The sequence below is a fragment of the Toxorhynchites rutilus genome, chromosome 2 (genome assembly GCF_029784135.1).
Source record: "Toxorhynchites rutilus septentrionalis strain SRP chromosome 2, ASM2978413v1, whole genome shotgun sequence".
Classification (NCBI taxonomy): Eukaryota; Metazoa; Arthropoda; class Insecta; order Diptera; family Culicidae; genus Toxorhynchites; species Toxorhynchites rutilus.
The window spans coordinates 46,677,395-46,702,226 of record NC_073745.1 but is presented as its reverse complement, the minus strand read 5'-3'; the positions used below and the strand labels follow the sequence as shown (position 1 = coordinate 46,702,226).

Below are 24,832 nucleotides of genomic sequence, written 5' to 3'. Positions count from 1 at the left end.
CCGAAATATTCAATAAAAATAATGTATATGGCAGAACAACGTTTCCCAACAATATATAATTTTCATAAATGTCACAAGTTAATAGGGAGTGCATAAGTCGATTCATGCAGTTATCTTGTAAATTGTACCCCAATATGTTCTCGATATAGGTAATCCTACGTCAATTTTTTTTATGAATTTAATATGAATACATCTTTGTATCTTTGTACATCTCTCTATCGAATGAACTTTTGTTTTTATTATTTATAGAAAATCGCCATAAAAACATTTTAATTTTCTTTTCTTCAAACCTTCTTCAGAGTTCTACAAAAACGTCCGAAATTCGTGTCTCTACACTAGAATAAGCGATATTATAAACAGTAAAAATTGTGAGCTTGTGTTTTATGCCTTTTTTTTAAATCTCGTTTCTATGTTCAACGGATGGAAAACAGGTTTCATACCAGACCCTCTAACCAACCTTGGACCGCGTTCCAACCAGAGTTTTAGATGGAGAACAATAAAAATACTATGTTCAATGTGAGATACAAAAAAATCCTATCAAAGCTGCATGTCCACCAAATTCGAGAATAGAATTAACAAAGCGATTATTTTTCTGTGTATAGCATATGTTTTAAAAACATCCAATATGGCTGTCATCAATAGATGTGATAAAATGTATATAGATGCAACAAAATTTAATCAAATTTTACAATGTTTTTGAATTGCATGAAATTATTACTGTGTTGAACTGATACTTGACTGTGTTCAACGCCCCAACGAATAGCGCTCACAGGTCTTCTTATTTCCGGGTAGACAAGCCGCGAACGGTTTATAGAAAATGTATCCTTCGTAGCAGTCCTTAGCAGTACCAGTTATGCCGTCACAAACAATATATTTGGTACAATCGGCAGGGTGTGCGATCTTTTTCCCATACGATTCCGTAGCACAGATTGGTTCTGGAGCAGTTGGAGCTATTGTAGTCGTTGGAACAGTTGTGTCCGGGTGGATTGTTGGAGCCATTGAAGTTGGAGAATCAGTAGGGAACGCTGACGCTGCCGGAGTGGTTGATTCTGTTGTAAGCTCTGGAACCATTGTCGAGACAGTTGGTGGGTCTGAATCTGTTGGAACCGTTAGAGCTGGTGGAGTCGTCGGGAGATCTGAATCCGTTGGAATCACGGAGACTGCTGGTATTGTAGAAGGCTTTGAACTTATTGGATCCGTTGGAGTCGCTGAAACGTTTGGATGGGTCGAAATAGTTGTAGGTTCTGAAGTTGCTGGATCCGTTAATTCCGTCAAAGTTGTCGCAACCGTTGAATCTGTTGGAAGCACAGAAACTATTGGATGCGTTGGAGTTGTTGAGCCATTTGGATACACCGAAAACTTTGGAGTGGTTAAAGTTATTGGTACAGTTGGAACCGTCGTAATTATTTTAGTTGATGCTGTTGTAGAGGCCGTGGCCATGGTAATACCACTGTCACTTCCATTTCGGTTATACGGACAAACACCACCCTTCAGTTCTATGCATCTCGAGGTGCCATCAGATACAGTTTTAGGGGGGCAAAGGTACAAATTCCACACACGACCAGCACGACACTTGTATGCCCCGTTGCAACATGCCGGGAAATAGTCGAAGAAATTATCTTCTTTATTTTCACATTGTGTGAACGGTGGAAAGTCTTGGTTATTGAACACTTTGCACCAGCTCAAGGACGGATCCACCTTAACATTCGTTTTCAGCGCAGCTTTTGCATTCGCGTTAACGACTATATCACAGAAGCCTAGGCATGCCATCAAAACCACACTTAACAGATGATACACTCTCGGTTCCATCATATCTTAGAATTAGCACTCACCCACCAGATAACGAATCTGGACTGTGTCTCTTAGCTCGGTGTCCGTGCACATTTATATCAAATCAAACTGTCGGCTATCCGACTATTGGTGTAATAATCGTTGCTATTATCTTTGTGACATCATTAGTTCCTCAGAATTGCCTCTCTTTGGACAATGTGACGACATTTTGACATTTCAATAAAAAATAATTCAAAATAATTGCATGTGTTATCATAGTTCTTCTTTTATTAGTATTTACATGTTACAAAACTAGCACTTCAAATAGTCTGAATAATATAAACGTCTGCATTGATTTACACTGAATCTGTCTTACAGAAGTTAACACCGACAATTTGCTGAACTCAACGCCCTAATGAGTACAGCTCACATGTTTTTGTGTCTCCAGGTAGACATATCTGGAATGGTTCATAGAAAATGTATCCTGTGTAACAATCAGTAAGGGTACCATGCTTGTTTTTGCAATGAATATATTGCTTGCAATCAGGAGGATACGGAATTTTTCCATTTGCAATTTTTTCACAGGAACTCACAGGTTCAGGAGTTCTATCGGTGGTCACAGTGGGGTCTTGGGTTGTTGGTAAAGTAGTGCCTTTGATGGTCGTAGGAGAGGTCTCTTTAGATGTGGCCTCAGTGCTATTTCCTGCGCCCTCAGTACTTTCAGTACCCTCAGCGTGTGATTCAGTAGTTGGATCCGTTGACGTTTCATAGTCGAGAGTGCTTTCCGTAGCATCACCACTATCCCTTCCGGTTCTTGTAATTTCAATTCTCAGCCTTTCACATCCCGTAGAACGGTCAAGTACTGTCAGAGGGGGACAAGAGTATACCTCCCACGCACGGCCAGCGTGGCAGTCTTGCGCCCCATCTCGGCTTCCCGAGATGTAGTCAAGCAAATTGTCAACTTTGGGTTCACACACTTCACAGGTCACTGTGAAAGCCAGTAGAACCGCGCACAAAAGATAATAATTTTTTGCTTCCATCACTTTGTTAGAATAGCACTTTGATACGATAGCGAAACAAAACTACGACATTTCGCTCGGTTCCTGTGCGATTTTATACTATACTTTCAGCCACCTTGTAAACCTTGCTTTTTTTGCAATTGCGATTACCATTATCTTTGTGGCATCATGTGGGTCCCGGGAATGATTCACCCGTTCAATGGGACAAAATTTCACCAATAAGGTCGAGGTAAACGCTGGGTGGGGAACAATTGCAAAGATATAGGTTTTATCAGGCTTGCTTGCGGGGTTTATTGGCGAGCTAATGTGTTCCTTTGAAGTGTGGCAGACGCGTGGTTCCCCTTCATAGCGATGGGTTACTTGTTGTCAAATTTATATTTAGTGCATCACAGTCAGAGATGTTGTGTGGGAATGTAGTATGCAGTTTCAATTAAAAGGTGTGGTAGGTTTGTTAGACGTGCAACAATCGTTAGAAAAAAAATTGGTACTTTTATCAGTGATTTCAAAAACCATATCGACGCTCGCACAACGTTCTTCTGCGCAATCGCTCGCAAGATTACTGCCATTATTGCTGGAGCAGGAAAAAGGAAATAAAACGAGATTTCGCAGAATACAGGGAACGGCTCGTAAAAAAAATCATATCAGATTTGCTCGCGGTATTGCTTTGAAGTAGAATCGTGTCCGTGGGAGTGTAAATAAATTATGTTTGCATTTATTGTATTAAATAGCTTTATAGTTGACAATAACGAAATTACAACGGGACACAATTAGCCTTATTAGTTGATTTAATATTTATCTCTCCAAATTTTTTTGACGTGGGACTACGTCTAACCGGAGTATATGGGGGGTAAAATGAAAACCCAAACACAGATCATGCAGGAAAAAATGAAAGATTCCGAATGCTTTTAACTCGAACATTTCTTACTGGATGTTTGCATCAATTGATAGGGAATGTTTCTACGCTTCTATCGCAATTAATATAATGTTATTTTTCTTTAGATGAACAATTGAATAACTTTAAAATGTTAAGCGTTTTCTAAACGCCCTAACTGCCTCATTTTGATTGGCCCGATCAACGGTTTCCCTAACACAGCCATTAAAACCAAGCAGCCTTGGGGAAATCGGCATTGCAAATACATGAAAGTATGGGGATTTTTGTTCTCACCGAAATGTGTTCCCTAACACAGACTTCAAAACCAAGCAGCGTTGGAGAGATCGGTATTGCAAATACATGAAAGTCGGAGGCATTTTTGTTCCGACTGAAGTGTGTTTGCCTAACACAGACTTCAAAACCAAGATGTCTGGGGAAATCTTCTCTGCGAACTGCGAGTACTTTTATACTCGCTTGCCTTTGTGCAAACTAGAATATGTTTCCTTAACACGGTCTTCCGGAGGTACTTCTGCACTCGCATGTTTTTTCTGCACTCCGAAAAGTGTTCTCCTAACACGGATTACAAAAGCGGGTACGAACACCACACTTTGGCTCGGTTATTCAAGATTGCATTGAAGGATATTCCTTCATATCTTCTGCTCACTGAATTCCTACGCATACCATTTGATGATTAGGCAAGATGTTGATAACCAATTGTTGCGATGAAGCCTATTGATTAAAGAATATGCGTTCGATGTATATGTCAAAATCGAAACTGAGTACCTGAAGTTCATCAAATCAAGCGAATTCGCGGTTCGAGAAGTACGTACACTTGAGAGATGCAAACTTCAGAAGAAAACGTAAAATGAAATAATCGTTTGATAACTCTTCCGTTCACAAATTTTGTCCTAGGCATCATACCAAACGTAAAAGGACTGTCATTAAATTTACTTGTAATGAAGAACATAATCTATCACAATGGATGAATTGACCTTAGATGGAATTATACAATTTTTTTTACTCATAAAGCAAATATATTGAATTCAATTGAATTCGAGAATTGTTTCATTCAATCAAAAATTCAATCAATACAAACAAATGATTGGTATGATAAGGTAGTCCCACGTGAACCTTGCGGTTATATCATAGATATAACCCACCCATTGTTTCTATAGAATCTTATTTTAAAATTGGAAAAAAGCGCTCAGGTTTAATCAATTGGAGGTTCAAGTTATAGAATCTCATTTAAATTTTACAAAATTAAAATTAACTTCTTGTTCTTTTTTTTAATCAATCGATATACAGCCATCCCATGCCAAACCAATACAGTTGTTCTCAGATTTTCGTGAAAAGTGATAGTTTTGTTCCTTGTCGTAAAATAATAGACCCGTATCATTTTTTTTCCATGTATGACTATTTTGGACCTTAATTTTATACTAAATCGATTGGAGAAAGTGTACCATTTGCGGATACGACTGTTGCGATGGAAAAAATCGGCCAAAAAGTGCTCGTTTGACAAACCATCGCAGAATGCAGGACTTCCGCTTAGCATCTTTTATCGTGATAAGCACCATCAACTTTTGAGGGCCGCCAAATAATGATTCAAGAATTTGACAAATTCAATTTTTTTAGGAACGTATTCAAAATGAATATGAAACAAATTATATTCTGTATGAAGTTAGTATTATATTTATAACTAAAAGCCATCAGAATAGTTCCACTTGTTTATGCGTTGCCGTATGCAACATACGTCATATGGCAAGGCTTTTTAGTAGTTGCCAAAATCTATCAAAGGTGTTTTGGTTCTGTGCTATTTTTTTTGCCATGAAACATTTTTAAATTGGGAAAAAAAAGAAACTTTCACGCAATGAATATGAGAATGATTTGAGAATCGTTGTGTGTTAGTGGATTTACATGGCGAAAATGCTCTACAGAATAGACATTGAAACGAGTGGTTTGAGCGATTATTTGTTGGTCATGTCAAACCCTAAAAAGCACTGAATTATAAGGTGTGACTCACTGTAATATGTGACTGTGACTGTGTTACTGTAATATTTATCGTTACAATGTTCGACCTAATGCTGCTCTACCGGTTGGAAAATAGCTGTAAAATAATGGATGAGAAGTTTGGCCCATCCATTTTGAGGTTCGGACATTGCCGTTGGTTTTGATCGTGGATCTCTTCAGTTCACTTCCCAGAAATCTATTTCAATTGTCCTTATTCTAGCCGAGAACGAAAATAGCACTTCTAGCCGTGCACGCTCCGGTCTTTTCACGTTCATTCGTTTCAGAGCGGATTGAAACATTCATTTATTCGAGCAGTTTATATTCCAATGAAAGTTTAGTTGTTGTATCGGAAACGAACTCACTGAAACAGACGAAAATGGTGAGATAGAATGTAGTACAGTAGACCAGTATGAATAATGAGTTGCCTACGTTGGCGATGAAGTGGTAAGCGTGACTGGCATGTTTTCTTAAGTGGGTATTTTAGTGTAGAGACACGAATTTCGGACGTTTTTTCAAGCTCCGTGAAAATAAAACAAAGAATATTTTTTCTATCCATTATACGAGGGTCACTATTTATATTTCGGGAATAGGAACAAAAACAAATAGTTAAGCTGCGAATATATTTTTATTGTTTTTCAAAGTACTCGCCACGATGATCGATACACTTTTGCATGCGCTTAAACCAATTTACAAAGCATTTATTCCAATCGACACGAGCCTTTTTTTTGAGCGATTGTCAAATTATGTGGGATCCAACGAGAACATAATTTTCGCACAACTAAGTGTTCATGTAAAATCGCATATATGCTGGTGGAACTAATGCTTAGGGATGCCTCAATCTCACAATAGGTTACATGACGATCTTGCTTAATCATTTCGTGCACAGCATCGATGTTTTCTGGCACTACAGTCGATTTTGGACGACCTTCACGAAACTCGTCGGACAGCGAACTACGACCACGATTGAATTCACTATACCAGCGATACACAGTGGTTTTTGATGGAGCTTCATCGCCAAAAGTCAAATTAAGTTGATTGACGCACTCTTGTTGTGATAATCCACGTCGAAAGTCGTAAAAAATCATCGCACGAAAATGTTCACGATTCAGTTCCATTTTTTTGCCGAGACCAAACTTTCAACTAAATATAAAATAAACAAATAGCGTCCGTATGACAAAATTTTCTGAGTACGTATATCATCAAAAATGTCAAACTTTACGATGGAACCGTCAGATGGACTCACATGACATCAGTGTTGCCAATTCCCGAAATATAAATAGTGACCCTCGTATCATTATTTGCTCATCTATCTTTTAACAATATAACAAAAATTTAACGGAGAAAAAATATTGATAACTAGAATAGTTAAGAGCTAAAAAAGTGAGAGGGTTCAAAAATAACGGCCGTCGTTTTGACAAAATGACGGGCGTTTGAAAAACAAAATACGGTTTAAAACGATTTTTCTTCCATTTCCTGGTTTTTAAAAAATAGTAAAATTTTAAAAATATTGCTTTTTAGAGGTTCATGCGATAGAGAGATGCCTTTAGATTGTATTCATATAAATTCGACATGAATCGGTTCAGTAGAACTTGAGATATCGTGTACGCCAGTTTAAAATAAAAACAAGTTTCGAGAAAAACGCGTTTGAAATTCATTGTTATGGCCGTACCAGGTTAGATACCGCATCACTAGAATGGCTCTAACTCTGTAAATAAAAGGATTTTGGATAAGTGCTTTCTGAATTTTTTTTCTTAATTTTTTACAAAAAATTATAATTGATACCTACGAAATTGTTGTCAGAAGATGAAATATAGGAATTTTTAATGTTTTAATTATCACAAAAAATTACCAAAAAAATTCTGGAAAAAAATTTCGCTGACAAAAAAGTTATTTCAAAAATTAAAATTCATTTGTCTCAAAAACGTATTTTTTTAAAATTCCCAAAAATATATATATGAATAGCCCTTAAAATTTACAACAAGTCGTCCATACATCGGAAGATGTACACTTTTACAGGGGAAAAGATTTTCGAACAACAACTTTTCCATGTTTTCTTTGAAAAAAACAACTTATCCTAATTTTGTTTAAAGTCAAGATAGCGATATAGTGCATTTGACACGGATCTTGTTAAAATGTGAACATTTGTCGAATCTTTTCTTTCAACTTTCTATGTTTTGTAGTTTTTGGAATATATGTCATTTTTGTATGAAGACTCCTGATAAAAAATATGTTTTGCTCGTAACATTTTTGTGGGTAAATTCTCACGTTTGACATGTTCTTGACATGTTTCTAAATAGAGAAAAGTAAGTAGAGCATTTCAAATGCGATAACTTATACAGAACAAATGTTACGAATTGAACATTAATAGCATTTTTTCAAAGAAAAACATGAAAAAGTTATTGTTCGAAAAACTTTTTCCATGTAAATGTACCCATCGCCCGATGTATGAAAAACTTGTTGGGAATTTGAAGAAACTTGTTTGGAAATTTTAATTCATATATGTATATTTGGGAATTTTAGAAAAATACGTTTTTGAGAAAAATGAATTTTAATTTTTAAAATAATTTTTTTTTCAGCGAATTTTTTTTACAAAACAATTTTGGTATTTTTTCGGAAAAATCTAAACTATTTCCTACATTTCATCCTTTGACATGAATTTTGGAGGCATCATAGTTTTTAAGTTATAAATTTTTGTAAAAATTTAAGAAAAAAAATGGATTTTTCAAAAAGTTGTCTAATTGTTTTTCGAATATTTCAAGTATGCAAAGTTGCTTAAATGACTCATATCTTTACACCCACAACGTTTCACTACTATCTGAGATGGTGCTGCCAACTCCTAAGACGAGTTTGCATGAATTTCGTCATAACCTTGATTACATAATACGGAACCTTACTTAACCATTTTTGTAACCACTACTTGCAAAAAAATATTATTAGACGCTATTTTTCACCAAAGCGTAGGTCACGTTTCAATATTTTCCTTCTTCTGCACTGCTTTTCAAACTTGATTTACAGTCGACCAATTTGTACAGCGGGTTTTGCAATGGTAGTGGTGTATGAAAATAGAGAAAAAACAGAGGCACACGAAACCTGTTTGTTATTGTTCGCGTTCGAAAATTTCGTAGCAACCAAAATCGTCGTCACAACTGCAAGTAATATTCGTTTCCATGGTAACATAGCACTCGTGGACAACGTTTTCGAAATAACTCTCAACATTAAAATGCAACGGTTTATATACTTGCTGAACGGGTACAGTTAATCGCCGCTTGCTTCTTTTAGACTGCGAAACTAGGGGAGCGTCAATTTGATCAATCAAATCATGGGATTTCACGTAGTAGAAAATCAAACAAAACGCATATTTCATTTTACAGTTTCGTATTCGTATTGAACGGGTAACTGGAAAAGCACAGATTGTTTGTGTCGGAATTTTGTTTAGAAAATGCTTGAAATTTTTAATTGTTCAATAGATAGTTTCATGAAATACATAATTTTCTTCATTGAAACAATTTTCAAGGGAGTGCCCAAATCGATTGATGCAAACATCTCGTAAATCCACCAGCAAAGGACAATTTTAGCGATGCGATTGATTTTTCGTTTTTCTATTTGCATTTCCGATATGTTTCTGAAAGGCGTAATCCTACGTCAAAATGCTGGATGTATTCATCTAGAGTCGTAATTGAAAGTTTCTTATATGTACCAAAACACAGTAAGAAACATAAAACATTTCTCATCAGGAGGTTTGGTTTTGGTTGGGGTGACTTTTACAAAGCCACAAAAGTGATCTATTGTCATTTTGAAAAAAAAAATTGTTGACAACTTCTCCGTATCAAATTAGTATTCTATGAAAATGAAAAACAATATTTTGCATAGTATAATTTGTCGTACAATTCAACATTTTGCAGCAAGTTCTGAATGAAAAAGTGAGATAATTATTTGTATTGGAACCCAAAACCATACGTTTGTATTCCGATAAAAATTAAGTCCCAGAATGTCGATTTTTGACATTTTTTTCTTATGGCAGTAGATCTTGACGTTTCATGCAATTTTAAAACATTTGGCATCCATTTTTTTTAAATATCATTTTCATGTGGTATTGTATCCGACATTGATTTTATATTATAATATTCTGAGAGCACCTTGATATACAAAATAAAATAATAAATTGGTTCGTATATCGAGGAACTCTCAGGTTATTTAAAAAATATGAGAGATCCTTGTTATACAGAAATATATTTTAAAACACAAAGATATCTTTTTTTGCAGAAACGACTTTAATTTGACTCCTCACCCCACAAGAATTTTTCATCGAAACGGTGGATGAAACGCACTATCATCGCTTGCAGCAGTCATCCTCTCTCTGGGGTGCTGGAAACACACGTTATGTGAGACCTATCTGCAGCCGAATATAACATGAACGTGAAAGCGTTTCAATTTCCATCAAATTTATTCTCTTCCATGCGACGCCCTTCAAGCTAGATACGAATGCTGTCCCGATCTTCCTACCAGTCCTAACCACGATCCAATTATCCCACTCGCCAGATGGATGGCTGTGTTTACCTGGTGAAACCTAGTCACTGTGCTGCATGTGTGCAGCGGGTGCAGCAGTAGCTGTAGATTCGGGTAACCCCCGAATTAAATTCATTTGCGAACCTGTAGGATATGTGAATCATCATCAACCATTCTATTTTTACGTCGATTGTGACAGAACGTTGATGTAATAACATATCTGGGGAAGAAGATATGGAAACTATTGTTAGATTACCTTTCCATCGGAAACGTTTGTAACTCAAGCACCAGAAACAATAGAAGGTACCCATTAAGTGTCAATTGTGCACTTTTTTATTCACCCCAACTGTAAGAACAATAAAGGCAAAACTGACATAATCTCGAAAAGAAAAAAAACCGGAGGTTCGCAGCTCGTCTGGGTGTGATAATATGACCGAACGATGTATCCGTTCTGCACGCCATTTTTTTATTTTATCCCGACAAGGCTTTTCCTCCCTTTGGTCCATGTGGGGGATTAGACTGTAATAAGATTAAATGTAAGTGCACGAATATCGGATCAAAACTGGGCCCAAGAATCGCCACTTGCGTGTGGCAGGAGGCCTGGAGGGTGGTAATGAAATTTGTTCCTATCAAGGCTCTGACCCAAGTCGTTGACGATTACAGCGAGACGATTTGGGCAACTGTGTAGAGCACATAGCTGGCCGAGTAAAGTGGGGAAATTAAGCGATGATGGAGGAATGCTTTAGCTGAGTGGTATTTATTCGTCAAGAAGTGTGGGGAGGAGATGTTGGAATACGGAGTTTTGCTTTAGATGGAGAAATGATACATAGGACATTGAAGTGACTGTTTTCTTTAGTCGGACGCAGTCGTTTGAAATGGTTTTCTAGCGATTATCACAATGACAAAAAAGTATAATGTTTTCTACGTTCCCAATTATCCACTGAATAGTTTGTCATCTTTTTTTATTGGTACGTTTTACGTTCCATATAAATAATTGAAAATAACACGGAGGAAATATGTTTTTGAAAATTGTTTCCCCAATTAAGATTTCTTCCAAGTGGTTTAGTGTGATCAGGAAACACATCAAACACAAGCATTGTTCGGACCCGTCTTAGTTTGATGGCCAAAGGCTCTTGGTTTCGCTAGATTCGATTCTTTCCTTCTTCAGCATACGCACGCAAAACGTAGGAATTTCAGGTTTATTTTCCTCTTTCTTGACACAGCGGACCAAAAGGAAATCTGATTCCCTTTCTTCGTTCTTGAACAAAGATCAAAGCGCAAGAATTTTCGATCTAATTTATTTGCTACAATGTTCTATAGCGATCGACGCGGTTGGCTGCCTTTTTCCGAATGATTTTAATTTTCCCTATGGATACTATTAAACAGAAAAACATAGCTTGCTTAGTAGATTTTACATAGAATTAACGCGCGACAAATTATGTGTCTGAACATGCCGGCCACCTAAATCCGAATGAGGATTTACTAAATTTAAATTACATCATATTCATAAAACTTCTTGATTTGCTTTGCCCTTGTGCTTGATAGTTATGAGTAGGCGACGTCACGTCCCTTGGGGTTCCACTAGTTGACTAAAGGTGGCAGGGGGTTGGTGGTTGCCCGCTCGAGTCCTTCTCAAACGGTAACAGGCAAACACGGGACGCCGGCCGTTTGTATATCCCTTGCGATGTCCTCAGAGTCACTACTCTGACCACTCCGTCCGGGCCAGGGTGGACTTCAGTGATACGGCCGAGAGGCCAAGAGTACGGTGCCTTGTCATCCTCCTTCAGGACGACCATCTGTCCGACCTTCAATTTGATTGGTGGAAAGGCACGTTGATATTATGGAGTTGCGAGATGTACTCCCTTCGCCAACGCTTCCAGTGCTGCTGGAAGAGCTGTTGAAGTTGCTGGTAGTGTTCGAGCCTATTGGTTGGAACGTTTGTGTAGTCCGGATCTGGAATCGCCAACAGCGAAGATCCGGTGAGAAAATGACCCCGGGTCAGAACATCCAAATCGTCGGGGTCCTCGGAGAGGGGTGTCAGAGGGCGAGAGTTCATTATCGCCTCAACTTGAACAAGAACGGTGGTCATATCCTCGAACGACGTTGTCCAAGAAGTTTTACCAGGGAAGACTTAGCGGATTTGACGGCGGCTTCCCAAAGACCACCGAAGTTTGGAGCTTTCGGTGAAATGAATTTCCACACGATTCCATTACGAGCGGCTTCGTTGCTAATGGTAGTTGTGCTTGTGGAATCATTGAGCAGATCGTATAGTGCTCGGAGTTCGTTGCTAGCCCCTTTGAAATTGAGCCCGTTGTCCGATTGGATCTCGGCAGGAACGCCTCGTTTTCCAACGAAACGACGAAGAGCGGCGATGAATTTAGTTGTCGACAAATCGCCCACTAACTCCAAGTGAACTGTCTTGGTACAGAAGCAGACGAAAACAGTGATGTAGGCCTTCTGTGCTGTAGCCTTGTGATGAGCGGGTTTGAGATAGATCGGACCACAATAATCTACGCCAGTAGTAGCGAAAGGTCGAGCGGGAAGGGTTCGAGAACGAGGAAGCTGCCCGGGAGGTTGGGTGACAGGGACCGGGTTGCTTCGGAAACAGCGTATGCAATTCCGGTAAGTATAGCTTGCTAGAGACATGCCATTCAGGGGCCAATATTCCTGGCGGACATGTGCGAGCGTCATACGTGGGCCAGCGTGAAGGGAGAGCTGATGGTATGCAACAGCGACAAGACGCGAAAACGATTGTTTGCTAGGGATGATGATGGGGTACCTTACGGGAAACGATTCGTTCGCGGCTACAAGCCGGCCACCAACACGGAGTACGCCTTGCTGATCGAGAAACGGGTTGAGGAGTTTCAACGGTGAGCGGACTGGGGCCACGCGATGATTGGATAGCTCTTTGAGCTCTGTAGCGAACGATTCCTGCTGCACCTGACGAACCAAAACTAGTTTTGGGACTTGCAGCTCCGCCACACTGATGTGGTAGATGCCAGGAATTGCCTTGTGTCGACGCTGGCATTTCCGCGCGAAGCGTAAACAAAGAGCTGTTACTCGAAGCAACTTCCAGTACGATGAGAAACGGTCGATTAGAGGATGTGGTTCCATATGTGTTAAAGTGGTGAAAACGATTCGTTTTCGTTCTAATTAGTCTTCCGGTGGATCTTCATACAGTTTGGGATTATTCCAGTGTTGGTCCAACAGCGATAATCAAGCAGGACCGTGGAACCAGTGTTGCAGATCGACAAAGTCCTTCGGTGTGACTCCTCGTGACACGAGATCGGCTGGATTCTCCGTCCCCTTGACGTGATTACATCGATGACCCTTCGTCCATTCTTGGATTTGTGAGAAACGGTTCGCGACGTACGTCGGCCAGACATAGGATGGTGAGCGCAACCAGCAAAGAACCACCGTCGAATCCAAAACCAATCCTCAGTGTCGTCCATCTTTCCCTTTCTTCGTTCTTGAACAAAGATCAAAGCGCAAGAATGTTCGAACTAATTTATTTGCTACAATGTTCTATAGCGACCGACGCGGTTGGCTTTTTCCGAATGATTTTAATTTTCTCTATGGATACTATTAAACAGAAAAACATAGCTTGCTTAGTAGATTTTACATAGAATTAACGCGCGACAAATTATGTGTCTGAACAAGCGTTTTTTTCTAGAATCATCATTATATTGATTTACAATTCCAAAAATGTTTTACTTTTTGTTTAATTTTTCAGTTTGATGTGAAGCCTTACATGTTTCAAAGGTTCATTGATTCCGCCAAATTCTCCCCACCAAATACCATTGTTTAAGCCTCGATCACTGTGCAAACCATTCACATTGCTCCTACATATAAAAAAATATAAAAAAATAAATACTTCACAATTATCGCCCCCACCTGTCCTTCGTCTGTATACGACAATCGTGATGCCAGAAGCCGCCACCCATCTCGGAGGCACAATTAGCTGTGATTTGGCCGTTATCCTTGTCGAAGGTGCTGAAGTTTGCGCCATTATACGCTAGTAAAGATTCGCCTGCAGTTCCGGTATTTTGTTCCGACACATTCAAACTGTAAAGCTTATCTTCTCCATCCACCCTGAAGTTCTCGTATTTTTGGTAAGCCATAAAGTCCAAGTAATTCGCCATCGATATCAGTAGGTCGTAATTTGCTACAGAAGTCAGCTGAACGTTTTCGGTTAAACTTTACTGACACAGTATTATTAGGACCTTACCTGATGTAGCTTATCCAGTCCCAGCCAGAAGTTATTCCTTAGATCACCAAAGCCATATTTGTATTCGTTCCAGGTTCGATTGAAGCTAGTCGTTCCGTCATAGCGACTCTGGAACACCAACCAACCGCCACCAAACTTCTCCTGCTCACAGAACACCTGAAAGGGAGCATTGGTCTCACTCAATCTTATCCAGTATATTTCCGAATGTGCGGGGGCTTCACCGCATGATTTAAAAGTGATTCTAGCGGAACTGTAAATCGGGATTCAGTTAGAGTGAATGGCTGAATGAATGTCGGTTTCCTAATTCGTTGTACCTGACTTTCGACGAACGCAACAGTTCATAAATAAAATAGACTTTGATCAAAAATGCTAATGCTAACATTTTGCTATTCAATTGCAATGCCTTCCGTTCTTGAACTGTGCTTACGGAAAACTAACAATAAGTAGCAATGGCACAAAATCCTTATGGCCCTTCAACTTAAGTGATTCCGATTGAACAATGATGTGAATTAATCCCATCACTTTGATAGTTATATAATCTTGTGAGCGGCACTCGATTCGATACCATCAAGTTATTATAACAGAAATCACTATGCGGGAGTGTACGAATATTGTGATTACAGTGATTGTTGCCACTCTTCTGCGAGCGATGTCAACCGCGGAAAACATCGTGAGGAGACAACACTACGTATCCTGTAATGACGCTCCCAACCAGAGATGCCAACTTTCTAATTATTCAGGATATCCCCGACTTTTGGCTCGTATCCTGATGTCCTGGCAAACACTCAATTTTGCCTGATTTTTTAACTTTTTACTTTATCATTATGAAAATTATCGGTAATAAATATACTGGGATTCCTGTCAAAGTTTTCCTGCTTGGCAAATGGGAATCGTCAGCATAGCCTGCATAATAAATCTCTCCGGTATGAAATTGAAGATTATTTCGCGAGATCTTTTTTCATCTCACTCCAGAATCTTACATCAAGTATTACCGAGTTATAGATATTAAGTAGATTTTATTTGTACAATATATAAATAAAAATTATTTGAAACCCGTATAAAAACATGTAATATTCTCATACGTACTCAAACACACATATTCAAAATTAAAATTGCAGACAAAAAATCTGACCTCCCCGCATAATCTTTCGCAACTGATACGAGGGTCGCTATTTATATTTCGGGAATTGGCAACACTGATGTCATGTGAGTCCATCTGACAGTTCCATCGTAAAGTTTGACATTTTTGATGATATACGTACTCAGAACATTTTGTCATACGGACGCTATTTGTTTATTTTTTATTTAGTTGAAAGTTTGGTCTCGGCAAAAAAATGGAACTGAATCGTGAACATTTTCGTGCGATGATTTTTTACGACTTTCGACGTGGATTATCACAACAAGAGTGCGTCAATCAACTTAATTTGACTTTTGGCGATGATGCTCCATCAAAAACCACTGTGTATCGCTGGTATAGTGAATTCAATCGTGGTCGTAGTTCGCTGTCCGACGAGTTTCGTGAAGGTCGTCCAAAATCGACTGTAGTGCCAGAAAACATCGATGCTGTGCACGAAATGATTAAGCAAGATCGTCATGTAACCTATTGTGAGATTGAGGCATCCCTAAGCATTAGTTCCACCAGCATATATGCGATTTTACATGAACACTTAGTTGTGCGAAAATTATGTTCTCGTTGGATCCCACATAATTTGACAATCGCTCAAAAAAAAGGCTCGTGTCGATTGGAATAAATGCTTTGAAAATTGGTTGCAAAAGTGTGTCGATCATCGTGGCGAGTACTTTGAAAAACAATAAAAATATATTCGCAGCTTAACTATTTGTTTCTGTTCCTATTCCCGAAATATAAATAGTGACCCTCGTATTATAGCTGAATTCATCCTTTATTCTCGACCAGGGCTCGGCAAAGTCATATTCAACTGAGGATAGTCAGGGGATTATGAAGATATCGGCTTTCGCATTGGAAGTGAGTTTTTGCTACTTTCAGCAGTTTCTTTGTTAACATAAATCAAAAGTGATTCGTGCCCTATTGTTGCTATCTGTTCTGCGAAGGTCCGTTTATTCACCATCAAATGAACTCCCCCCACTGAATCCGTTCCGCTCTCTAATTCGCGAATTGTGGATGAGTTCACGTTGGGTAAACAACGGAGCCATCTATTAATGGTGTAACAACTTTTTCGTATCAGAAATCAGTGAAGTGAAGGCAGGTTGAATGAAGAGGTAGATTTGTATTCATTCTCCACGCCATTAGGGATTCCATTACCGTGCCCAAATTTCAATAACCGGTTATTCGGTAACGAAAATTTCATTACCAGCAAAACCGGTAAATTACCGGTAAAAAACATACTTTAAAATGAACCGATGTCTTGCAGAAACGGTTTTTATTTATAATTATTAATTTGCAAAAAGAACATTTTGAAAATTTTTGCTGGTTAAAGTAATACTTAAGGACATAGAGAATGGTAATTTTGTCGTCTTCTAAGTTAGATCGGATCTCATTAACAATGTTTCTAGAAGAGGAAAACGCCCGTTCATAGTCCAATTATGCTGGTTAGAAGAGTATCGAATGCCATTGTCATGTATTTGCCTCTGATGCCCTCTGTACGAAAACTCTCGTCCGAGGGTTTTCATCAATCCGTTTATAGACGTTGAGTTTGGGCTGGATACCTTTGATTGTTGCAATCGTCGTTCAAATCTGGTGCTCCTTGATGCTCGACGGTTCTGCAGGTTTCGCATCGTCTAGTGGATTTTTTCCTCCTGTTGTTCAGCTACTGAATCAATATCATCATCGTCAAATTTAAGCAAGTCAGAAACAATTTGAAATGCCTGCTTGATCAATGCAGTCCGTGACGTTTGATAGAAGACGCCAAAGTCATCGCTGAAGCTTATCTTGTGTTTCGTTTTCAGATCTAGCAGCGATTTTTGAACTGAAGTTCGGAGGTCTTAGAATCGGCGCAACACTGTCAGTTGTGTTTTTTCGATCCTTTTTGATTCTCGAGCAATATTTCAAAGCGGCATAAAGGCAAATAAAATTTGTGGCGTAAAAATAAAAAACTACCGAAATTACCGGTTATTGATTGTAAAATTACCGGTAATTCGGTAATGGAAAATGACCCGGTATTACCGGTAAATACGGTAACGGTAAAACCGGTTAACAATCCCTACACGCCATATAGAATACCAATTTGCTTCAACTAGAAATTAATTGACGAGCACTAAAAGCGTGAAAGATGAACGTACCTAGGCGAATACCGAAGTAATCCTACTCGAAACGAAGCGACTGAGTTGATTTTCATGTTTCGTCTTCGAAAAAGTTGGACTCTTTTCTCTGCGCTTTCAAAAATTGCGATACAGAAGCCATCAAAATGATTTCCTTGGCGCAGAATTTTTCAAAAATATAAATCAATCTAATGAAATAAATAAAACAAAGATTATAATTAAAATGGGGAACGGAAACGGAAACAATGAAAGGGACATTAGCCGCTTAGAATTATGTAGAACTGTATGAGAAAGATACATGCTTCGTAATGTTTTCGCAGCAAATAACATCCAAATACAACAAATCGACATAGCAAGTAATAATATGTAAACATCTTTTAAAAAAGAATGTATCTGCAATTAAAAAGGATTTTATTTATTGAATACGTTGACCAATAATATTCTTCAAATAATGAATAAGCTGATATCTAAAACCTCTTAAATCTATTCGTATATCTATAGTTTATTTACGTTTCAACTTATTCTACTGTTTATAGCAAGGGGACGAATTACCTGCAAAGGAAGGAAAGGAGGGTATTAGGATATAGGGACAATCACACACGAAGATCGATAGCTTTAAGAAAAACATATATATGGGAGATGCAATCAAGGTCTAACCGAGCCGACACATCTCTCACCGGCACATTGGGCTGTCTTCCTCGGGCCCGAAGGGAGTTTTCTAAATTCTATCTGGCGACCAGATACACCTCGCACGATCAAACAACGTGCTCGATGTCGTGATAACCTTGACCACAAACGCAGAGATTGCTGCTGGCCAAATTGAAACGGAAGAGTAGTGCATCTAACGAACAGTGATTGGACATGATTCGGGAGAAGGTGCGAATAAAGTCTCGACTCAATTCCAGACTTTTGAACCACGGTTTGAGGCCAACCTTAGGGATAATCGAGTGAAACCACCGATCCATTTCATTTTCATTCCACTTGCGTTGCCAGTTAGCGATGGTATTTTTGCGGACTAAAGCATAAAATTCATTGAAGGCGATTTGACGCTGATAAATTTCGCCTTCAATTGCACCTACTTTTGCTAAAACAACTTGATGACTATTAGCTAACCGAAAGCCAGTCTTTACCCGAAGAAATTCATGCATAAAAGAATTCTGTATAATGAGTTTCTACCAAGTAACCAGTCGACAAATTCCCAAAACTATTGCTTGCAAATGAACAATTCAAAGGCAGGACTAACTTCGTAAATTTGTCATATAAAATGGATGGTCTGTTTATAAAAATGATGCTTTTGTTCTCCCAAAAATCAGCACGAACTTTCCGGACAGCTCAATATGAGCTATCCTGATTTCTTCCTGATTTTCATTTTGATTCTCCCTGATTTTTGAAAATTACAGTTGGCAATCCTGCTCCTAACAAATCCGGCATCTACACGATCGCTCCAATTGCGAACCATACCCCGTTTCAGGTGTGCTGCGAGCAGGAACACTTCGGCGGAAATTGGCATAGGGGAAGTGGGGGCATAGTGGTCACCCTAAGGAATATGTCCATTTCCAGCGTCCACATACCTCTTCAATTCCCGTTTCTCAAAGAATATTATAGTTCAACTCATTGTTGTTCAAGATAGCAAACGGCTTTTACTATGAAAATTCAAAATAGTACACTTTTCATCATTAGAAAAAGGGTGAAAATTCGAACTTTTTTTTTTTGCTTGGAGTTAAAGTGGTCACCTAGTGGGGGCAAAGTAGTCACTCGGTCATATCAAGATAAATAGGATAGATTTAAGCGTTTTTTCGTCCAAATTTGTTCAAATCATATTTGATATAGTAGGTACATTATGACATAAGCTTGGCATATTGACCTAGAGACTCAATTTAAATTTTCTCATGCATACAAAAACATAGTAAGAAACACATAACGTTTCGCATAATGAGGCTTGGTTTAGTTGGAGTGGCATATTTATCCAGGGTCAAGGTCATAAAAGGATCCTCTTCAAAAGCAGAATGTGATGCGGTATATCAGCTTTAGTAAACAGAACATTATAAGTCGTTATTCATCTATGACCACTTTGCCCCCAAACATCATAGTAATTTAAATGCGAATTAATCGCTGAGATTGAACAAAATATCTGTTCACCTCTCCTAGAATACGCGAACAGTCGTCCAAACTGATGATTTGTCCAATATATCAGATTGTATGAACTAAATTTCACGGGAAATTCCTTAGATACCATGCGCACAGAACTACGGCCTAATGGCTATTGAAAGAGCAATTTCTGTTTTTTTTTATTTTTTGACATGCGACAGCTCTACTAAAGTACAGGGTGACTCAAAAGTCATTAAATTCTTCAAACATAAGGTGACTATCAATACGGCATCTATAGTCAATAGTTATACTACCAAACAAGCAGGTGACCACTTTGCCCCCCATGACCAATTTGCCCCCACTACCCCTATGTTCCAGCGCCGGTTGGATTGGAAGGTTAACTTCAGGAAGGATTACAAGCATGGTTTTGGATGTTTCCAGATGGAATTTTGGTTGGGGCTGGAAAAGCTCCACTATGTGAGTGTTTATGTGTTTGTGTATACCACCTTCATGGTGGCAGACGAGCCAAATTTTTTCGAACTTATGGAAGGGGCGGCCGCTGAGTCATTCTATGATCACCGGAGAGAAAATTTCAGCAATTAGTATTTGGTGGAGTGCATTTGGTGGGATTCATAATCCGCCTAAGTGGAGCAAGATGTTAGTGAAAATAAGAAAAGAAACGTAACTTTGATCGTAAATATGGAGGCATGTTGAGAGTTCAAACAAGCCTCCAATCGGGAATCATCTCTTTGAAAGTTTGAATAACAAATCCATTCTGCAAGAGTACTTTTTCGGCGATTTAATTATTGGATTTGTTGAACTTGTTGAGATTCTATAACAAATAGAGCTCGCCTTCTGTATTATACACTGAACAAAATAGGCATCATCATGTTTCTAGACATGATTTTCACTATATTCTAGGCTACGATTCTATTTTTTGAAATTTCCCATGGAAGGTAATTATATTAGCTTATTTGCAAAAAAAATTTACGCCCTTACGAGCGGCCTTCCGGCAGTTAACCGGGACATCGCCATGGCGGACGAAAACATGCGTGTAGGCATGTTTTTGATTTCTTGTTTGTTTCCTTTTCAGTTTTCGCGACAGAATTGTTGGAGTAGATCTTACTCTTCAGATTTGCCTAGAAATTCTCGATGGGACGCAGCTGGGGGACGTTGGGTGGGTACCACATCGATATTCAGCCGCTCCATCTCCTCTAAAGATCGCTTCGAGTAGTGGGGAACTCGGGGAACTTGGGGGAACTTGGTGTTTGAAATAAACTTCACTTCGGAGCTGACTTCTTTCGTGGGGGAAGTTAAATACGAATTGTCCTGCCAGTCGTTGCCATCCAAGGTGAGATAAGTCTCGACGTCCATGACCACCGCCACGGTGCGATTCGCCGGGAAAATCGACTATATCATCTTATTCAGCCGCTACCGCTGCGTCATTACCTGCAGTTCCGAGACCAGTGAACCGGACTTCCGCTTCCTGGCATGTATGTCTATGTTCGCCAGGTACTTTTCCACTAATTAGCCGGTTGCACCGACCTCCCGACCAAGCGCACGCAGCGGTGTAGCCACTTTTTCCTCGATCTTCCTCTTCAGTATCATTTGGAGCTTCTTGTCGCTGAGGGTCGTTGGCCGTCCGGAACCGGGCTTTCTTCCGATGCCTCTGATTGATGTCCAATCTTGCCAAGATGTTGTAGATGTCGGAACGGGCGTATCCGGCGTCCACAAAGTGCCGCACGATGTCCGTTTTCGACGCGGCGGGGTATCGTTCTTTGAACGCGCACACTTCTGAACGGAGTAGGTTCACTGTTTTCGCCATCACGGTTAGAGTTCGACTGATAGATCTGTCAATTTTTTTCTGCTGACTCATAGGTTACTATGATTGATGATGCATGGGTAGTTTCGTCAGTGCGTCTAAGGTAAACCCATGAAAAATCGACAATCTTGTCCTTTTTTTAATGTAAACGTTATGGAGGTTATTTTGTGAAATACAAACATTTTCATCTGATATACCATACAAACAGTGCGAAATAAAAATAACATCACATTGAAAAAATCACCTTTGTACTCATTTGACAGCTTTTCACAACAATAGAATTTGAGTCAATGTTCATTTGAGAGTGGAATCGAATTTTTCCCGCGCAAATTTGTCAGTACTGCCGTAATCTTGCATTTTTGGGAAGGATTTTTAGTACGAAGCTTTTCTTGAAATTGCATGTATAATCAGAATACGCGTACACAACAAAAATCAGATCTGTACAAAATCTGTCCAATTGACGATGAAACATTGCCAACGGCTTGATTTTCGGAAGAAATGCAGTTTTATTTAAGCTATGCTACTAACGTCAGTGTGTTGGCGTACATTCATCAAAGTATTCGAGAATGTGTGTCTAATACTTTTCTTCAACATGCTGCCGTTGAGCGAAGTACGAGGGAGCATCAAGGAGCAGAGTTCCACACATTTTCCGACTTTGTAGCATGCTTCAAGCTGGCTAACGTAGTTGAGAGCCCGATTATAATAGTTAGCGACAGCACCATTTTTTTCCAATCTAAAACGCAATTGAAACCATCCGTGTTAAATAAGATAATGCCGTCCGAAAGTATCCGATGTAAAACGGATACAGTTTATGCGATGTTTTGGATGTTTTGAGTTTTGTTACAAGATGCGTTTCGATGGAGAATTTGAAGGAGTGCAGCTGTTTACCAAATCCGACATTTACCCTTCAATGAACACTCAGAAAAAGAGGAATTAAGCATCCCTGTAATCAACAATAAAATTGATGAGTTTAAACTATTTAGTTACCATCAGTGCACCCGTGGCCGAGTGGTTAGCGTCTCACATTATCATGCCGGGTGTTCGGGTTCGATTCCCGTTCTGGCCGGGGGATTTTTCGTCAAAGAAATTTCCTTCGACTTGCACTGTGGTCATGCGTATTCAAGAGCTTGCCCCTCGGAATACATTCAAGGCGTGTTATTTGGCTTAAGAAATCTCGACCAAGTATTAATAAATGACGCTAGTTAATGCATACGTTGAGACGGCAAAAGTTCCACAAGGGAACGTTAACGCCATTCAAGAAGAAGAAGAAGTTACCATCTTCATGTGCAAAATGTGATAACAGCAATACACTTTAATCTAGGATAAATTATTCCTTTTTGCTGAGTTTGATTTTTTTGAATTTAAATATTTGACGAGATGTTTAAACAGAGATTCTAAGTACATGATTTGTAGTTCTAAAACAACATTGATATTATAAATGTAGCACTGCATGGGAATGGACTGTTTTTGAATCAAACATTAGGCATGGTGAGCTTTTCGGAAAAAATGGTTTCTTAGCAGAAAGAAGACATGTGACTCATTATGCTAAACGTCCATTGCGAATGATGCTCTGCTCATTCATCCTATGCCATTAGATCAGATAAAAAATCACATCGCATCACAATCAAATTACGTCAAATCATATGGGAAATGGCGTTTACGCTACACCATTTTCAAGCTTTTACGGGGTCATTTTTTCATATTTTTGATCTAGTATTTGGTATCGATAAAGAGATCTGTAACGAAAAAAATTAAAATGTGAATTTTGGCGCTTACGCCACTTTACGAGACAACGGCTATATGATAATGAAAATTGTGATTTTGAGTAGCTTTTATCATCAAGTCAAAAAAAGATCGAAGAGCGTCGGATCAGCGGCCGGCTGATTTGGTGTGGTTTTTGACATAGGACTATGTCTTTGATTTCTAAATAGGGGGGTCACTCTACGAAAAATGTAACGATTTATTAAGAGTTTTCGAACACATATTACTCAAAATGGTTATTGCGACATATGTTGTGTTATATTCCATTAGACAGGAAATTTATCCAGATTTTTTTTTTGCTTCAAACATGAACAGTGAATATAATAAAAAAAAGTTAACAATTTGACGATTTAATTGAGTATGTTTTCTTTCGATTGTACTATCCACTCGCTTCCTCCCCGACGCAACGAGCAATCTTTTTGCCTAAATTCGGGCGTTAGCTCATAATATGTGAGTTGATGCGTGAAATGAATTATTCTCCATTTACCGATAATAGGCATTAATTTTATAATATATTGTATGTTGTTCAATCAATTTGTGCTTAAATGTTTTTATCGTGTAGGTCTCACTACTAACAATTTGTGTAATTGTGGTCCAGGGTGTCATAATATCGAGTATGTTGTTTGGTATTGTCAAAATGCAATAAATTAATTTAAAGGGCTGCTGATTTAGAAGATCGGAAGGGTATACCCACGTAAATCAGATTATGATAGCTTGAGAAGTCGCGATCTTACAGAGTTATAAAGTTATTACAAACAATGTTCCGGACAACGTGGTAACGAAGTAAATAATGCTAGTTTTATCTATAATATATTTTTGTAGTTATAAATTGATTCGACTCAGGCTTATTTATGTAGGGGTAGTGGGGGCAAATTGGTCATGGGGGCAAAGTGGTCACCTGCTTGTTTGGTAGTATTACTATTGACTATTGACACCATATTGATAGGCACCTTATGTTTGAAGAATTTAATGAATTTTGAGTCACCCTTTACTTCAGTAGAGCTGTCACATGTCGAAATATAAATAAAAACAGAAATTGCTCTTTCAATAGCCATTCGGCCGTATTTCTGGGCGCATGGTATCTAAGGAATTTTTTCTGGAATTTAGTTTATTCAATCTGATATGTTGGACAAATCATCAGTTTGTACTACTGTTCGCATATTCTAGGGGAGGTGAACATATATTTTGTTCAACCTCAGCGATTAATAAGCATAGAAATTACTTTAATGTTTGGGGACAAAGTGGTCATAGGTGCATAACGACTCACAATGTTCTGTTTACTAAGGTAATATACCTCATCACATTCTGCTCTTGAAGAGGTTCCTTTTGCGGCTTTGACCCTGGAAAAATATGCCACTCCAACTAAATCAAGCCTCATTATGCGGAACGTTATGTGTTTCTTACAACGTTTTTGTATGATTGAGAAAATTTGAATTGGGACTCTAGGTGAATAGACCAGGCTTATTTCATACATGTACCTACTATATCGAATATGATTTGAACAAATTAGAACGAAAAAAAAC

At 38.7% G+C, this 24,832-nt stretch overlaps 4 protein-coding genes across 5 annotated transcripts; all 4 read right to left on the bottom strand.

Annotated features, from left to right (window-relative positions):
* Positions 1-597: 597 nt before the first annotated feature.
* LOC129768915 (mucin-2-like) lies at positions 598-1,897 on the bottom strand. Its single transcript, XM_055770859.1, has one exon. The coding sequence runs from the start codon at positions 1,810-1,812 to the stop codon at positions 745-747; it is 1,068 nt and encodes a 355-aa protein (XP_055626834.1). The 5' UTR covers positions 1,813-1,897; the 3' UTR covers positions 598-744.
* Positions 1,898-2,036: 139 nt separating this feature from the next.
* Positions 2,037-12,262, bottom strand: LOC129765716 (uncharacterized). The gene is made up of 3 exons (XM_055766135.1): positions 12,033-12,262; positions 8,643-8,757; positions 2,037-2,852 (listed from the first exon to the last, which is right to left on the bottom strand). The coding sequence occupies exons 1-3, from the start codon at positions 12,260-12,262 to the stop codon at positions 2,175-2,177; spliced, it is 1,023 nt and encodes a 340-aa protein (XP_055622110.1). The 3' UTR covers positions 2,037-2,174.
* LOC129765715 (uncharacterized) lies at positions 12,259-13,287 on the bottom strand. The gene has a single exon (XM_055766134.1). It carries the CDS (start codon positions 13,285-13,287, stop codon positions 12,259-12,261), a length of 1,029 nt encoding a protein of 342 aa, XP_055622109.1.
* LOC129769863 (angiopoietin-related protein 1-like) lies at positions 12,652-14,845 on the bottom strand. Of its 2 annotated transcripts, XM_055772366.1 has the most exons (5): positions 14,716-14,845; positions 14,402-14,651; positions 14,068-14,351; positions 13,925-14,015; positions 12,652-13,755 (listed from the first exon to the last, which is right to left on the bottom strand). In XM_055772366.1, exons 1-5 carry the CDS (start codon positions 14,781-14,783, stop codon positions 13,747-13,749), a joined length of 702 nt encoding a protein of 233 aa, XP_055628341.1. In that variant the 5' UTR covers positions 14,784-14,845; the 3' UTR covers positions 12,652-13,746. The 2 variants fall into 2 exon arrangements, with proteins under 2 accessions (XP_055628341.1, XP_055628340.1); XM_055772365.1 differs by having other exon boundaries at positions 12,652-14,015.
* Positions 14,846-24,832: the final 9,987 nt, after the last annotated feature.

What these genes read in the sequence shown, in the direction of transcription:
- LOC129768915 (XM_055770859.1), bottom strand. Translation starts at nt 1,812, where the DNA reads ATGATGGAACCGAGAGTGTATCATCTGTTAAGTGTGGTTTTGATGGCA.
- LOC129765716 (XM_055766135.1), bottom strand. Translation starts at nt 12,262, where the DNA reads ATGACCACCGTTCTTGTTCAAGTTGAGGCGATAATGAACTCTCGCCCT. An exon ending in TGGAAGCGTTGGCGAAGGGA is followed by an intron (nt 8,758 to 12,032) that starts GTACATCTCGCA and finishes AATAACAAACAG; the next exon opens with GTTTCGTGTGCCTCTGTTTT. An exon ending in GCAGTGCAGAAGAAGGAAAA is followed by an intron (nt 2,853 to 8,642) that starts TATTGAAACGTG and finishes GAAATGTCGTAG; the next exon opens with TTTTGTTTCGCTATCGTATC.
- LOC129765715 (XM_055766134.1), bottom strand. Translation starts at nt 13,287, where the DNA reads ATGGAACCACATCCTCTAATCGACCGTTTCTCATCGTACTGGAAGTTG.
- LOC129769863 (XM_055772365.1), bottom strand. Translation starts at nt 14,783, where the DNA reads ATGTTAGCATTAGCATTTTTGATCAAAGTCTATTTTATTTATGAACTG. An exon ending in TTGCGTTCGTCGAAAGTCAG is followed by an intron (nt 14,652 to 14,715) that starts GTACAACGAATT and finishes CCCGATTTACAG; the next exon opens with TTCCGCTAGAATCACTTTTA. An exon ending in GACTGGATAAGCTACATCAG is followed by an intron (nt 14,352 to 14,401) that starts GTAAGGTCCTAA and finishes GAAAACGTTCAG; the next exon opens with CTGACTTCTGTAGCAAATTA.